General features: G+C 36.0%; 1 protein-coding gene and 1 long non-coding RNA gene across 16 annotated transcripts in view; one reads left to right on the forward strand and one right to left on the reverse strand.

The window, feature by feature from the left end:
- The window catches only part of KLHL5 (kelch like family member 5), an 80,494-nt gene that overhangs the window by 19,146 nt on the left and 45,284 nt on the right, over window positions 1–16,064 (forward strand). For all 10 annotated transcript variants that reach the window (XM_063603518.1, XM_063603519.1, XM_063603520.1 and 7 more), the window contains one exon: window positions 12,081–12,263. In XM_063603518.1, coding sequence (XP_063459588.1) covers window positions 12,081–12,263 — 183 coding nt within the window. The remainder of the gene's footprint in view (window positions 1–12,080; window positions 12,264–16,064) is intronic.
- Window positions 1–16,064, reverse strand: part of LOC129397581 (uncharacterized) — a 119,903-nt gene continuing 103,839 nt past the window's right edge. For all 6 annotated transcript variants that reach the window (XR_008625124.2, XR_008625121.2, XR_008625127.2 and 3 more), the window contains one exon: window positions 1–5,314. This is a non-coding gene — a long non-coding RNA (uncharacterized LOC129397581). The remainder of the gene's footprint in view (window positions 5,315–16,064) is intronic.

Below are 16,064 nucleotides of genomic sequence, written 5' to 3' on the forward strand. Positions count from 1 at the left end.
ATTTCATAGTGACTTTATCTACCTTTATCTTGGAATCTGGCTTTATCTTTGAAATGGATTTTCTTATTCATCAGTTTAAACTACAATAAGATTATATAACAAGTTAGAGCATGAAAGTCATCTTTCTGATTAATCTTCATTCGAAAATATTTCTAAATATTTAAAGGCACAAATAGCTTATCATTTGTCTAATTTGATTATTATATTTTTCTCTTAAAATTTCTGTGCAGCTTTTGATAACACTTGTAATTTGTAAGTTGGTTATTAATGATGTAGGTGTCATATGGATTGAGACAAAATGAATTTATATATTTAAGTGTCTCTTACTTGAGGATATTTACCACCTTTTCCTCTTCTAACCTTAAGAATATGGAATTGGAAGGATAAAAAATGTTTACTCTAGTCATCTGTCATCATTTGTGTAATGGAGAGAGGGGAATATCTGTATGTAGGTAAATAGTGTATTTAATTTAAATTTTTTTAAATTAGTTCATGACTTGGCATTATCTTAAGGGAATAGAAGCCACTAATTTAATTTGGAGATCAATTGAGCTAATGTGGTTTCATTGTTTGTATTTTCTTTGGAGACTTGTTGCCATAAAGAGAACAATTTATATAGTAAAAGATTCATCATTTTTGTGGAGAACCAAAGAGTAAATGTTTCATTTGAAAATCAATATATCAAGAATATTTTAACAAAATTAGAAAAAATAAAACATTCATTTACCAACATAAGTAAATTCACATATAAAACTCTTAACATGTTATCTACTACTGGAGAAATTATAATGTGAATATAAAATTTTTATACATGTGTAATCTTGGAAAAATTATACACACATTGGTTGCTATAATTCCTTACAACAAAGGTAGTTTGCATGGCTAATGATTACTGAAATAAAATTAAGCTATTCTTTAGTATGCATAGAGAAATATCTTGGTGGGCTCTTCATTATGAAATAAAAAGATTATCCTTTTTTGACTGAGAGATTGCTATGTGCATTCTTCAAGAATTTTAAATTGACGTTTTTCATTTATAGGAGATATAAAAATAAAATGGCATTTTAAAAAATCTAAAATAAATGAAGTTGTTTAAAAAATGGTACTCAAGAAGACTCATCAAAGTAAGACGGGTGTGGACAGTTTACATCTTCAGTGACCAAACTATTCCAAAAATAAAATTTCAAAAATAAAATGTACTGTGAGAAAATGTTTTTGATTTTTAGATACGAGGGGAAATATATCAAAGGAATTTAATATTTTGGATGGTTTGAAATTTCAGTCTTCTTATTGCAAATAAGAAAAAAACATTCAAGATTTTAGAAAAGTCCTTTGTGTGTATATTCTTTTTCTCTATTTTTTTCTAGGTTAAATAGATCTAATTTTTACATCTTCCTTCAACGCCCTGGCTGAGTCTTTGACCTTTGTCATAAAGATACATTTATTTGCCCTCAGCTTTTTGATTAAGTGAGCAGTCAGACTTCTCTAAGTAGTTGTTCACCTACTGTAAACAAATCAAAGCCTGTCACTGTTAATGTGTGACATTTCATCAATTTTTTTTTTTTTTTTTTTTTGAGACAGAGTCTCGCTCTGTTACCCAGGCTGGAGTGCAGTGGCGTGATCTCGGCTTACTGCAACCTCTGCCTCCCGTTCAAGCCATTCTCCTGCCTCAGCCTCCCAAGTATCTGGGACTACAGACATGTGCCACCACGCCCAGCTAATTTTTGTATTTTTAGTAGAGGCACTGTTTCACCATGCTGGCCAGGCTGGTCTTGAACTCCTGACCTCAAGTGATCTGCCCACGTCCGCCTCCCAAAGTGCTGGGATTACAGGTGTGAGCCACCACACCTGGCCTCATCAATTTTTTAAATATAACTTTGGAACAATTCTTTTTCTTATATAATATTTTGCAAATAATATATAGTAAATATATAGTAAACATTCTGAGCATACTACAGATTGATATCTTAAAATGTTAAAGACATAATGAAGAAATGCATATGATATACTAATTACTTGTTTTAACCGTCATAATATTTACATGGATTTCAGAACTTAAACTGAAATTTTGAGTTATTAGAAAAAGGGGAAGACAGCTAAGTGGTCTTACATACTCAGAATCTCATTAGCCATGGTGGATCTGGACAGTTTAAAGCAGGAATTAAGGGACAGCGTATGTTGGTCATGTTTTATCCATTGTATTCTAACAAGGAAAAATGTCTGTCTGAGTCTTAGACTTCTGGTAATTTCTACTGCCATCCACCTAAGTGATTTAAAAGTTTCTTGTCTTTTAACTTTGACTTTGCCTCTGTAGCCTAGCTACCTTTTCTCCATGACAGTCATCTAAGTCATTACTTTGCTATTAAAATACAAACTTAGTCTTCTTATAACATGAGGAATTTTAGACCTTAAGTAACAGAGCTGTCACCTTTTATGTGAGCAATAGGATCCTAAGTCCTTAATTGAGGAGGAATTCATACCAGGGCTAGCAAAATCTATATGGCGGCCCACCATGTAACCATAGTATAAACATGATTTATACTTCCCTTGATTTACTGACCTTGAAATTATGTAATTTTTGACATATTTTCAATTGGAGGAATTTTATTTCAAATTTCATTTATAAAGTTAGAGTTTAATATCAGGCTGTTTTTTACTCCTTTTGCATACAATTTTACTGCACTTTACAAGTACAGACGCCCCCTGACATAAAATTTTTCAACTTTACGATGATGGAAAAGCAACATGCATTCAGTACATTCCTCAACTTACAATGGGGTATGTCCCAATAAACCCACAATATATTGAAAAAATATCCTAAGTTAAAAGCGCATTTTCTATTTTTGATGGGTTTATCCAGACACAACACCATCATAAGTTAAGGAGCATCTGTGTTAAAAAATAATCATTGCTGATACTAAGCAGTGCTTCCTAACTGTGAGGCACTGTTCTAAGCACTTTACTATATTAACTCATTTAGTCTTCACAACAAATTCTTGAGTTAGATTGCTGCTATTATCAACCTAATTCTAATTTTATAGATGAGTCAAGTGAGACACAGAAAAGCTAACTTGCTCAAGGTTAGTAAGTAAAATAGCTGCATTTTTTAAAAAGAAACTTAATTTTTTAGAACCATTTTACATTTACAGGAAAATTATAAAGATGATACACTAAGTTCCTATATACCCCATACCCAGGTTCCCCTGTTATTTATATCTCACATTAATATGGTGCAGGGGTTATAGTAATGAACCAGTGGTGATACATTATTGTTAACTAAAGTCCATACTTTATTCACATTTCTTTAGTTTCTTACCTAATGCCCTTTTTCTGTTCGAGGATCCTATCCAAGATATCGCATTACATTAAATCATTATGTCTCCTTAGCCTCCTCTTGGCTGTGACAGTTTCCTAGATTTTACTTGCTTTTGATGATCTTGGCAGTTTTGGGAGTACTAATCAGGTGTTTTGTAGAATGCCTTACTCAATTGAGATTTGTTTTCCCATAATTAGACTGAGGTTATGGGCTTTGGGGAGGAATATCACAGAGATAAAGTGCCATTTTTTTTTCACATCATATCAAAGATACACACCATTAATCTGTCTTACCACTGTTGTGACCTTGATCACTTGGAAATAGTTGCGTTTTTGAACTCAATTAAGTTGTAGATTTCATGCTCTTAACAAACACTGTACTATTAATATATTGCCTATATACTTGTGACTATTTATTTAATCACAGAGTTCAGCTATAGCATATAGCTAATTATTCATTCTAACTAGTTTCACCTTCTTTCTTCAGTTAATTCTCTTCTCTTAGTTCTTGAGAATGCCAAGCTTGGCACCCATAACTCTTTTTTTTTTTTTTAGTGAGACAAAGTCTCACTCTGTCACCCTGGCTAGACTGGAATGCAGTGGCGGGATCTTGGGTCACTGCAGTCTCTGCCTCCTGGGTTCAAGCGATTCTCCTGCCTCAGCCCCCAGAGTAGCTGGGATTACAAGCACGTACCACCATGCCTAGCTAATTTTTCTGTATTTTTAGTAGAGATGGGGTTTCACCGCGTTGGCCAGGCTGGTCTCAAACTCCTGAGCTCAAGTGATCTGTCCGCCTCGGCCTCCCAAAGTGCTAGGATTACAAGCATGAGCCACCACACCTGGCCCCATAACTCCTTATCCACAGTCTTCTACCCCATCTTACTGGTTGCTTGCCTCTGTGTCTTTCCACTGCAGATAGCCCAAACTCCTATTTTTTGGTCAGTTGATTTGCTACTCTTCAACTCATCCTGAAGGCATAGGTCCTCCTCCCCTCCCAACAAGAGGTTATCTGCATAATATCACCACTCCTCATGGGCATTCTCCTTTTTCTTGACCTTCTTTATGTTGTCTCTGCATCTTACTATTTGATCTAGTCTATTAATTCTGGTTCAGTTTTAAATTAAATTCCTCTAATGAAAAAAAAAATGTGTTTCCAGGGATAGCAGAAGAAGTTTATAATGAACTTGTATCTGGAAAGGATAATATTGCATTGTCTCCCCTCTCACATATATGCCCACATCTTATCATGGACTCCATTGAGAATGTGACATAAGCTATGTAACCTCTCCCCAGAAAACACTGTGTGTGTGTGTGTGTGTGTGTGTGTGTGAAATATTTCATATAGGGTTCAAGGAGTTCATGAACCCTCTGAAGGCTATCTGTATGCTGCATCCATCAAAGTTCTTAGTTTTAAGCAACTGAAGTTGACTGGATGATTTAAACAGAAATAGGAAGTTATTGAATCATAATAGTTCCCAGAACTGCTGGGAAGGCTGAAGAATTGGCATACGAAAAGGTTAGGTCCTACAGTTACACAGTTGACCTTTTAAACTCCAAATTGTTTAAGCAGAAAACCTGTCTTTATGCCATTTATTGCTCACATTTTATTTTACCTGTGTTTCACTTGGAACTAGAGAGTGAAGTTTTAAGTGTTTAGAATCAGATATATTAGGCATGAAAACAATGGTATGTACATACACACACCTCATAGTTAACTACGTAACTACATAACTTGCTCATTTAACTTTAGGAAGTATATTAGTAAGGCATAGGCTAAAATGATATAACAAAGAGATTCAGAAACACAGTGGCTTAAATTAGATGGAAGTTTGTTTTTCTATCACCTCACAGGTGGGCAAGTGGCCCAGGGAGGATAGGTAGCTCTGCTTCACAAGTTCATTCAGAGACCCAGGTTCCTGTTATATTGTTTCTCCTTCCTGTAGGATATTATCTTTTCTCCATGATTGAAGCTTACTCAGCTGTCCCTCAGCATGCCAACCTGTAGGAAGGACCGAAGAGAGGAAGGGAAAACATTAAGCAAGCGACACAAGTTGCACGTATCAGTTCTGCATATATTCATTGGTCACATGGCCACAACTGGTTACAAAGGAGGCTCAGAAATACAGTCTCACCCTAGGTAGCCATGTCTCCAGCTAAAAGTCATTTACTGTGGTAGATATAAAGAATGGATCTTGGGTTATAATCAACAGAGTGCAGGAAGTGAAGATGGCTGAATAGAACTCTTCAGAGTTCTTTGGATCTAATTTTTAAGTGAATTTTTCCCTATTAACATTATATATATATATACACACACACACACACATATACATATTTATACTATTTTAATACTTCTTTACCATATATATATATATAAAACCATAGAGCCATCAGAAAATAGAGATAAGTAAAAATGAAAAAAGTAAAAATCATCAACTACCCAGCCACCTCAAAATACCAACTGTTAATTTGGGGAAGTGTCCTTCTGGTATATTTTCTATACGTGTATAATGTGTTTTTAAAATAAAAATCTCAATCTTATTGTACATAATTGTTTTGTAGCCTGCTTTTTTTGCCCTAATGTAAGTTTTTAAATTAGGACTCGTGGTTGAAAATGACAGAAGCCCAAATCAAACTGACTTAAACAAAAACTAGAAATTTTCGGTTCACATAAATAAAAAGACCAAGGATAGAGTCTAGCTTTAGACATGGCTGGATCCAAATGATCAAATAACACCAATAATCTGTTTTTCTCCATTTCTAAATTCTGTTTTCCTTTGTGATGGCATTATCTCAGGTAGTCTCTCAGTGCAGTAGCGGAAAGGCCATTAACAGCTCCAAGTTTACTTTTTGTCAGCTTAGCAAGCTCAATGGAAAGAAAGTGACACTTTTCCAAGAGTGTGATCAAACATCATGAAATTGACTCTGATTGGTCTTGTTTGGGTCCTGTGCCCACGTGAACCAACTGTTATTGCCAGGAGCTACAATACTCTTATTGGCCGGGCCTCATTGGCTTCTACACCTCTGACCATTCCCTGTAGACTGAGGCAGGGAATGTGTGGTTTCCCAAAAAGTAGAGGTGGGTTTTATTACCGTAAGAAGGAATGCTGGATAGGAAAAAGCAATGTCCACTACACAGTTCTCCAGGCCATTAAATATTCTATATCTTTTCAAATGGCTCCATCATTCTTCCATGTATGGATTGTCCTTTTGTTTATTTAACCAGTATTCTATTTTTTTGAATGTAGATTGTTTCCGGTATTTCTCTATTAGAAACAACCTGTGATAAACCCTGTAGCTAGATCTCTGTACCTATTGATGATTCTTTCCTTTGGACAAAATCCCAAGGATGTTCACATTTGAGGGGTTTTGATTTGTATTTTCAAAGTCATTTCAGGAACATTTCTATTTTAATTCTCACCAGCATTGTATAAAAATGTCCATTTGCCCTTCCCCTTCATACTGGTTATTATTTAAGAAAATTGGATTCTTATAAACAGCATTTAATTCTCTTCACCACAGATATTCTGGCACTATCCCAGGGGAAAAACGCCCTATAAATTTCCAAATCAAAATATATTTCTCTTGAGGAGGGAAAGGGTGAAGACATCCATTTTCCTTAGCTCTTATTATTTCTCTTTACACAATTGCCTTGTCTCCTCTTCTTCCTCACCCATATAAATGTCAAGACATATTTCAATTCTCACCTACTACTTGTTGACTTTTTAAACACTAGCCCATACTGATCTTCCCCTTTTCTGTATTCCAATAGCAATTATACTCCAATTAAAGATGCACAAGGTGATCAATTGTAGTAATGGTTAAAAATATATATAAAAGCTTCTGTTTATATTTTATCTTTTAAATTTCTGTTTTTGTCTGTATATTATATAGAAATTGTACAATGGTGTCTATATCTTTTATAAATTAGTAAATTTGGGCACATGCTTAAAAGTATACTGAAAAGGGTATGTATCAAATTTAGAGACTGCTAGCCTATATCTAGCAACTTGTAGTTTTGAATATTTGTAGAAGATGACAAAAGATTCATAATATAGTAAGCACACTTCTGCAAAAACATGAATTCTGAATGCCACAAACTAGGAGTAAATCACTTACCTAGAGAGTGAGCCAAACAGACTATTTAGAGTTTCGGAAGAGCTTTTTTTCCTACTCATAGACAGTATAACTTTTATAAATTAATTTGTAAAACTTCTTTTGAAAAATTACTCCATTAAGAAATTCTAGTGTAAATTCTGGCGATAAAAGTAAAGGGATCTAAATAGTTTACAATAAAAAGGTGTATTGGCCATGGTGTGTATTGTGTGAGCACATGTACATGTAAGCACATTTAAAATCTGGGGAATTACAAGGGTTAGAGTTGCTATTTCACTTTTTCCAGATATGGAGCTTGACTCTTCAAATTCCAAATCCCTTCACTAGGGAATAATATATTTCTTAGCATTTCCCCAGTTTCTAACTAGTGCAGTGCTGCAACATTAATAGTTGCTCTGTGAATAGTTGGTGACTTGTCTCTATTTGATACTTGCCTCTTTTCTATGTTTAGGCATTTTTCTGACTTTAAAATTCATTGCCTACTGCAGAGAGAGACATAAGCTACAAATTAAATGTTTCCCTGTAGACTAGAAATATTCAGCAATGTATTCATTACAGTGAAAGTCTAATATAAAAGATTTGAATGATCTTATGTAATTTTCTGAAATATGATTTAGTGGTATCATATAAGCAAAACTAAGCAGAGATGTTAGATGTATTTCCTCTGTTGTTATGTAAAAGATCAAGTAGAAATCAGAGAGAAATATATTTTAAATGCTTCAGGAATGGCCTATTCCCAGATATTTGTGTTGTGGGTTAGGATGTCTACTGAGTTTACTAAAAGCCATTTTAAATAAGAAGTATGAAATTTAGTTATAAAAAATGATAATGCCAGGGATCATTTTTTAAAAAAGACAACCATCCAAACAACATTATATAAAGACAAAAGACTGTAATTACAGGCCTTCCCATTGGCCACTGAAAAGCAGGGTTCTACTAACAATAGCTTTCCTTGATTGTGTACTAATCTGCACTAGGGCTGTGCGTGCATTAGATCGTTTAATAATCTTCTCTTGAGGGATCCCCTAAAAGACAGCACTGTGTATTATTTCTGTTTTGCTGTTAAAGAAAGTAAGCCTTAGAGAAGTTAAATAACTTGTCCAGAATTATACTTAGTGAGTGACAGAGTGAGAGTTGAACCGAGGTCTATAGGACTCTAGACCAGCACTGCACAATGGAACTTTCAGCATTGATGGAAATGTTCCATATCTGTACTGTCCAATTTGGTAGCCACTAGCCCCAAGAGAATACTGAACACTTGAAATACGACTAGTGCAACTAAAGAACTGAATTTAAAATTTTTATTTAAATTAAAATAGCCTCATGGGGCTAGTGGCTACTGTATTGGACAGCACAGCTCTAGAAACTTCCTAAAATGTGCTTCATCACTCACCAATACCTCCTTAATCCTCTTTTCCTATTATATGCTAAACAAAAGATACAATAGGAACAAAAAGAGTAAGGAAGTCTTACCAGAGGTGCTTACCAGAGGCTGAGGATGGGGAGTGCCAAAGAGAGACTTGGGTCAGTGTGCACAAAGTTACAATTAGGAGGAACAAGTTCTCGTGTGCTATTGCACAGGAAGGTGACTATGGTTAATAGCTAAAAGAGAGGGCTTTAAATAGCTAAAAGAGAGGGCTCTAAATGTTTTTCACCACAAAGAATTGATAAATATTAGAGTTAATGAATTTGTTAATTAGCCTGATTTGAGCAGTTCACTACATATACGTGTATCAAAACATCACATTATACCCTATAAATATATATAATTGTTATTTGTCAATAATATTAAAAAAATTATTTTTAAAATATGGTGTTCAAATCTCGCCTCCGACCTATTGAATCAGTCTCAGGGTATGAGGCCTTGAACACTGCGACTGAAATGCTCCCTGGGTTGTCCTGACTTGTTTCAGCATCTGAACCAAAATACCCTGAAAGTTCTTGACAAGAAAATTATTAACTGGGCATATGCCAACATCAGAAGTAGCCTATAATAACAGTGATGATAGTATTACAAAGTTCTGTTGTTCTTTCAGAACTTAACATTGATTAACATCTGTGTTAGATGATGGCAGTTCATCACTCAAACATTCAACTAATTTATTTGTTTAATCATCACTTGTAGTTTGATATGAAGTACAAGAAATGTGATACAAAATATAGGAGTCTTAAGAAAGACGTACTTGATTTATTTACTTGTTCTTGAATTTATGGCTTATAAAAATTAGATATTATAATTTTTTCCCCTCCTTAGGTCACTAATGCTCTTATAATCATTTGTCAATATTTTAACAGTATAAAACTTTATCAAAAAATATTTTAAATCTTCAAGTTATTATTATTTTTATTTATTTATTTTTGAGATGGAGTCTCACTCTGTCGCCCAGGCTGGAGTACAGTGGTGTTATCTTGGCTCACCGTAACCTCCGCCTCCTTGGTTCAAACGATTCTCCTGCCTCAGCCTCCCAAGTAGCTGGGACTACAGGCGTGTGCCACCACGCCTGGCTAATTTTTTTTTTTTTTTTTGTATTTTTAGTAGAGACGGGGTTTCACCATATTAGCCAGGATGGACTCAATCTCCTGACCTCATGATCTACCCTCCTCGGCCTCCCGAAGTGCTGGGATTATAGTACCTGCGAAATCTTCAAATTATTATTCATCAAAACCACCATTATTTTTTTGCTTATGTTATCCTGTCTCCTAAATTTTAAAATAGTTTCTAATTCTCATTTATTTGTATAAACATATATAATTACATACTATTCAACCCATTTTTATAATAATGATCTTAAATGTGAAGTTGAGTATTACTTGACTTGGATTTTCCAAGTCATTACACCAGTAATATTCATAGTGTACAACACATCCTTTCTAGATAATATACATTTGACTTCTGTTGTCATTATTGACAATTACCCTCCAAGGGCATTTATCTGATGCCCATGTTTGTATGGTACTGAAAATACATTGGACTAGGAGGATTTAGGAAGGAATATTTATCAGTTAAGGCATTGTTAACTTCTAAAACAGATAAATCTTAGTTCAATGTGAGTGTTCTTGCTTGAGTGATCTTTTATGTATTTTACTTCTTCCTTTTTCTAAGTCTTCAATCCTCTCCCTTCAACCCGTGGATAGAGAAAGAAAATATGGAAAAGCCATACCTGTTCTTAGCCACTTTAAGGTGAACTGTGTGATGTAATAGTTCATTTCCATAAGAACACACCTATTTGCAAGAGAGGCTGGGAAATGTAGTCTAGCTATATTCTGAGGCGGAAAAAAGGATATTTTGGTGAACACATAGCAGTTTCTGTGATAGCCCTATCTCTGCCATGAATGAACTCTGACTCTTGGCAAGGCACTTAATCTCCTTAGCTTAAGTTCCCTTTACTTTAAAAGTAAGAAATATGGTGACTTTTTTCTTTTTTGATAAGGTTATTAGTTATATTAACAAGATTCTCTTAAGATATAGTGGGGCTTGATTCAACAAAGCATATGTCACAACCATCATATCCTTAAAAGAAGATCTGATGAGAAATGAGAACTAAGTTATGGCACAGTCACTGGTTTTATAGTTAATTGCATAACCAACCGACTTTGATTACTTGATTTAAGTGATCCTGGAGAGGAGAACTGGGTGTGAGGGTGAGGAGGAAAGAACTGGACTCAGGACTTCATTCTTAGTCCTAACCTTTTCACTTTTTCACAGTTTTTATCAGTAAATCATATGAAAACAGAACATACAGGTGGGTGCGGTGGCTCACACCTGTAACCCTAGCACTTTGGGAGGCTGAGGCGGGCAGATCTCCTGAGGTCAGGAGTTCGAGACCAGCCTGACCAACATAGAGAAACCCCATCTCTACTAAAAATACAAAAGTAGCTGGGCGTGGTGGTGCAAGCCTGTAATCTCAGCTACTTAGGAGGCTGAGGCAGGACAATTGTTTGAACTCAGTAGGCGGAGGTTGTGGTGAGACAAGATCGCGCCATTGCACTCCAGCCTGGGCAACAAGAGCGAAATTCCGTCTCAAACAAACAAAAAAAAAAGAAATCAGAACGCCTACTCTTCAAATTATAATTTAGAAATTTCAAATAATTTTTTAGACAGCTGTATTAGGCTATCAAATTCCTTTAACCTGTAATATAAGTTATAGATTACCTGGGCTTTTGAGGACTGGACAGAGAACCAAAATAATTATTTATAACACTATTTTTATGACAATATATTTTTTAATGAACTTGACTTGAATTTGTATTTCCAAAATAATTTAATTGCCTTTCTGCCTTCAAAGATGAATGATCTCTTATATCCTTAAATATAACGTTAGGAGATGTGGTTATCAATATGAATATAGCTTAGCTCTTTTTCAGCAGAGACATTGGCTTTAACAGAGAAAAGACCTCACAAAAAGATACTACAAAGAATATATGTAGCAATTAATTAACAGTTTATATTCACTTACAGTGTTTAAAAGAATCATATGACTTAAGGCATCATTGATTTTTAAGAGACTAAAATGATGAATGATTATGCATTAATATTGATAGGTAGCATTGATTTCTTCTATTACATTTGCAGTCTTTCAAAGGACTTAATAGGAAAGATCTTTTTAATGTGATAGTGATATTTCAAAATGTGTGTTTTTTTTTCTTTTCAGGACTTCCAATAGTAGTCAGACATTATCATCCTGTCATACTATGGAGCCATGTACATCAGATGAATTTTTCCAAGCCCTTAATCATGCTGAGCAAACATTTAAAAAAATGGAAAACTATTTGAGACATAAACAGTTGTGCGATGTAATTTTAGTCGCTGGTGACCGCAGAATTCCAGCTCACAGGTAGTTGTTTTCTATATTTCTGTATGTGTGAAATATTTCCTCGGTAATTTAGATATGTATATTGAGGTAACCTACTTCAGTTGACTATTATGTTTTTGGGAAGGGGTGTAGTTCATGGAATTTCCCTCAAGAAAACAGTGCATATGAAATTATTACACATTTGATGATCCTAAAAGGGTCATTTTCCTGCCGTAGAAGCACAATAACAAAACATACTAGCCTCATATAAGTTGGTATTGTTCGGTGTAGATTGCAGCTACTATAAGAAGCTTTTATGCCATATTCTACCTATTAAATACTTTAAGTAAACTCAGTGGCAATTAAAGTTTGTGGATATTTAGAAGAAGAAAAGCTGGTGAAGTGGAGTAGCAAAAACTCTTAAGAGTTTTTAAAATAGCCATATCTATCCCAACTTCTGTTTGCTGATTTCCAAGAAGTATGAAAAGCAGTGCTAGGGGAAAAAAGCCTTTCCTACAAATTACATATTATTTCTTGAAGTAAGAAAAGGAAAAGAGCCATTTAATAAAGAATAATTCTTTTTTTTATAATTCTGTATTCAGTTGTTCATTGTTAATCACCACTATGATTCTCAAAGGTTTTTTTTTTTTTTTTGGATGCCCATCAAAACTAATTGACACTATGTCCCAAAGGTTTTTTTTAAAAACCTTCCAAAGAGAGATAACATCAGAAAAAGCCTTCTAGACATTGGCTTAGGCAAAGACTTCATGACCAAGAACCCAAAAGCAAATGCAACAAAAACAAAGATAAATAGATGGGACTTAATTAAACTAAAAAGCTTCTGCACAGCAAAAGAAAGAATGTCTGTGAGTTAACAGACAACCCACAGAGAGGGAGAAAATCTTCACAATCTGTACATCCGACAAAGGACTAATATCCAGAATCTACCAAAAAACTCAAATAAATCAGAAAAAAAAAACAGTCCCATCAAAAAGTGGGCTAAGGACATGAATAGATAGTTCTCAAAAGAAGATCTACAAATGGCCAACAAGCATATGAAAACATATTTGGCCGGGCGCGGTGGCTCACGCCTGTAATCCCAGCACTTTAGGAGGCTGAGGCAGGCAGATCACGAGGTCAGGAGATCGAGACCATCCTGGCTAACACAGTGAAACCCCGTCTCTACTAAAAATAACAAAAAAAAATTAGACGGGCATGGTGGCAGGCACCTGTAGTCCCAGCTACTCGGGAGGCTGAGGCAGGAGAATGGTGTGAACCCAGGAGGCAGAGCTTGCAGTGAGTCAAGATCACGCCACTGCACTCCAGCCTGGGCGACAGAGCAAGACTCCACCTCAAAAAAAAAAGAAACCATGTTTAACATCACTAATGATCAGGGAGATGCAAGTCAGAACCACAAGGCAATACCACCTTACTCTTGCAAGAATGGCCACAATCATAAAATCAAAAAATAATCAATGTTGGCATAGATATTGGTGAAAAGGGGACACTTTTACACTGTTGGCAGGAATGCAAACTAGTGCAAACACTACAGAAAACAGTGTGGAGATTCCTTAAAGAACTAAAGGTAAAAAAAAAAAAAAAAAAAAAAAAAAACTAAAAGTAGATCTACCATTTGATCCAGCAATCCCACTACTAGCTATCAATTCAGAGGAAAAGAAGTCATTATATTAAAAAGATGTTTGCACACAAGTTTATAGCACCACAATTTTCAATTGCAAAATTATAGAACCAGCCCAAATGCCCATCACTCAACAGGTGGATAAAGAAAATGTGATGTATACATATATCGTGGAATACTACTCACCTATAAAAAGGAATGAAATAATGGGATTCTCAGCAACCTGGATGGGACTGGAGACTTATTCTAAGTGAAGTAACTCAAGAATGGAAAACCAAACATCATATGTTCTCTCTCATAAGTGGGAGCTAAGCTATGAGGAATCAAAGGCATAAGAATGATACAATGAGGCCGGGCGCGATGGCTCACACCTGTAATCCCAGCACGTTGGGAGGCTGAGGCAGGTGGATCACGAGGTCAGAAGTTCAAGACCAGCCTGACCAAGATGGTGAAACACCATCTTTACTAAAAATACAAAAATTAGCCCGGTGTGGTGGCAGGTACCTGTAATCCCAGCTCCTCGGGAGGCTGAAGCAGGAGAATTGCTTGAACCCAGGCGGCAGAGGTTGCAGTGAACCGAGATCACGTCACTGCACTCCAGCCTGGGTGACAGAGTAAGACCCTGTCTCAAAAAAAAAAAAAAGAATGATACAATAGGCTAGGCTTGGTAGGCTCAGGACCTGTAATCCTAGCGCTTTGGAAGGCCGAGGTGGGTGGATCGCTTGAGGCCAGGAGTTCCAGACCAGCCTGGCCAACATGGCAAAGCCCCATCTCTACTAAAAATACAAAAACTAGCCAGGCGTGGTGGCGTGAACCTGTAGTCCCAGCCACTTGGGAGGCTGAATCATGAGTATTGCTTGATCCTGGGAAGCAGAGGTTGCAATGAGCCAAGATCATGCCACTGCACTCCAGCCTGGGTGTGGAGACAGAGTGAGACTCTGTCTTCACCCCCAGCAAAAAAGAATGATACAATGGACTTTGGGGACTTGGGGGAAAGGGTGGGAAGGGAGTAAGGGATAAAAGACTACACATTGGGTACAGTGTACTCTGCTTGGAGGATGGGTGCACCAGAATCTCAGAAATTACCACTAAAGAACTTATTCATGTAACAAAACACCACCCATTGCCCCAAAACCTACTGAAATAAAAAATAAAAAATAAAAAACCTTCCAAAGTGGAAATAAAATCATTAGGAGGAATTGGCTTGGTATTAAAATTTTCAGTGACTCAATTAGCATACATTTATTGAGATACTACTATGTACTGTGACAGAAAGTCCAGGTTATGAACGTGGGTTTGTTAGAAAAGCTATTTCAACCCGAATTTCATAGAGGCACCTCAAATTCTGTATTTCCAAAACTGAACTCATTCATTACCTTACCTGCCATGCTTGTGTGAGCCATCAACATCTCACTTAGATGATTGATGCAAAAGCCTCCCAACTGGTCTCCCTGCCTCCACTCTTTACCCCTACATTCTGTTTTAACGTAGCTACCTGAGTGATCCTTTAAAGTGGAACTCAGATTCAGTCATTTCTTTGATCAAATCTTTCATTGACTCGTCATGTCACTGAGTGTGAAAGGGAAAGTACATGCAATGGCGTACACGATCCAGCCTGCCGTATCTCTCTAGTATTGTCCTATTGGTCTCTGTCTTGTTCAGTCAGCATCAGCCACTCAGAACCTCTTGTAGTTCCTTGCATGTGCCAGGCATGCTGCTCCTACCTTTGGAATTTTGCACTATTTCTTCTGCCTGAAGGCTACTTCCAGATACCTGCATGACCAAATCCTAAACCTCCTTCACATCTTTGCCCATGTCACTTTCCAGTGAGACCATCTATTTAAACTTACCACCCTTTCCCCATTTGCCTTTGCCCAACTTTTTTTCCCCTTAGCACTTATCACCTCTTAATGTACTACAGAATTTACTTCTACTGATTATTGTCTCCCTACCCTCTAAACGTAAGACTCCATAAGAGAAGGGATCTTTTGTCTTATTTTGTACCCAATGTATCTCAAGTATCTAGAACAGTACCCAGTATTTACTGGACACACATCAGTATTTGTTCATTAAATGAATGAATGAATGAATGAATGGGCAATTTTCTGAAGAAGCAACCAATGGCCAATAAACATTTGAAAAACCTCACTAGCAATCAGATAAATGAAAATTGAAACAACAATGAGATATCATTTAACACTTTA

The sequence above is a fragment of the Pan paniscus genome, chromosome 3 (assembly GCF_029289425.2).
Source record: "Pan paniscus chromosome 3, NHGRI_mPanPan1-v2.0_pri, whole genome shotgun sequence".
In the NCBI taxonomy this organism is placed as follows: domain Eukaryota; kingdom Metazoa; phylum Chordata; class Mammalia; order Primates; family Hominidae; genus Pan; species Pan paniscus.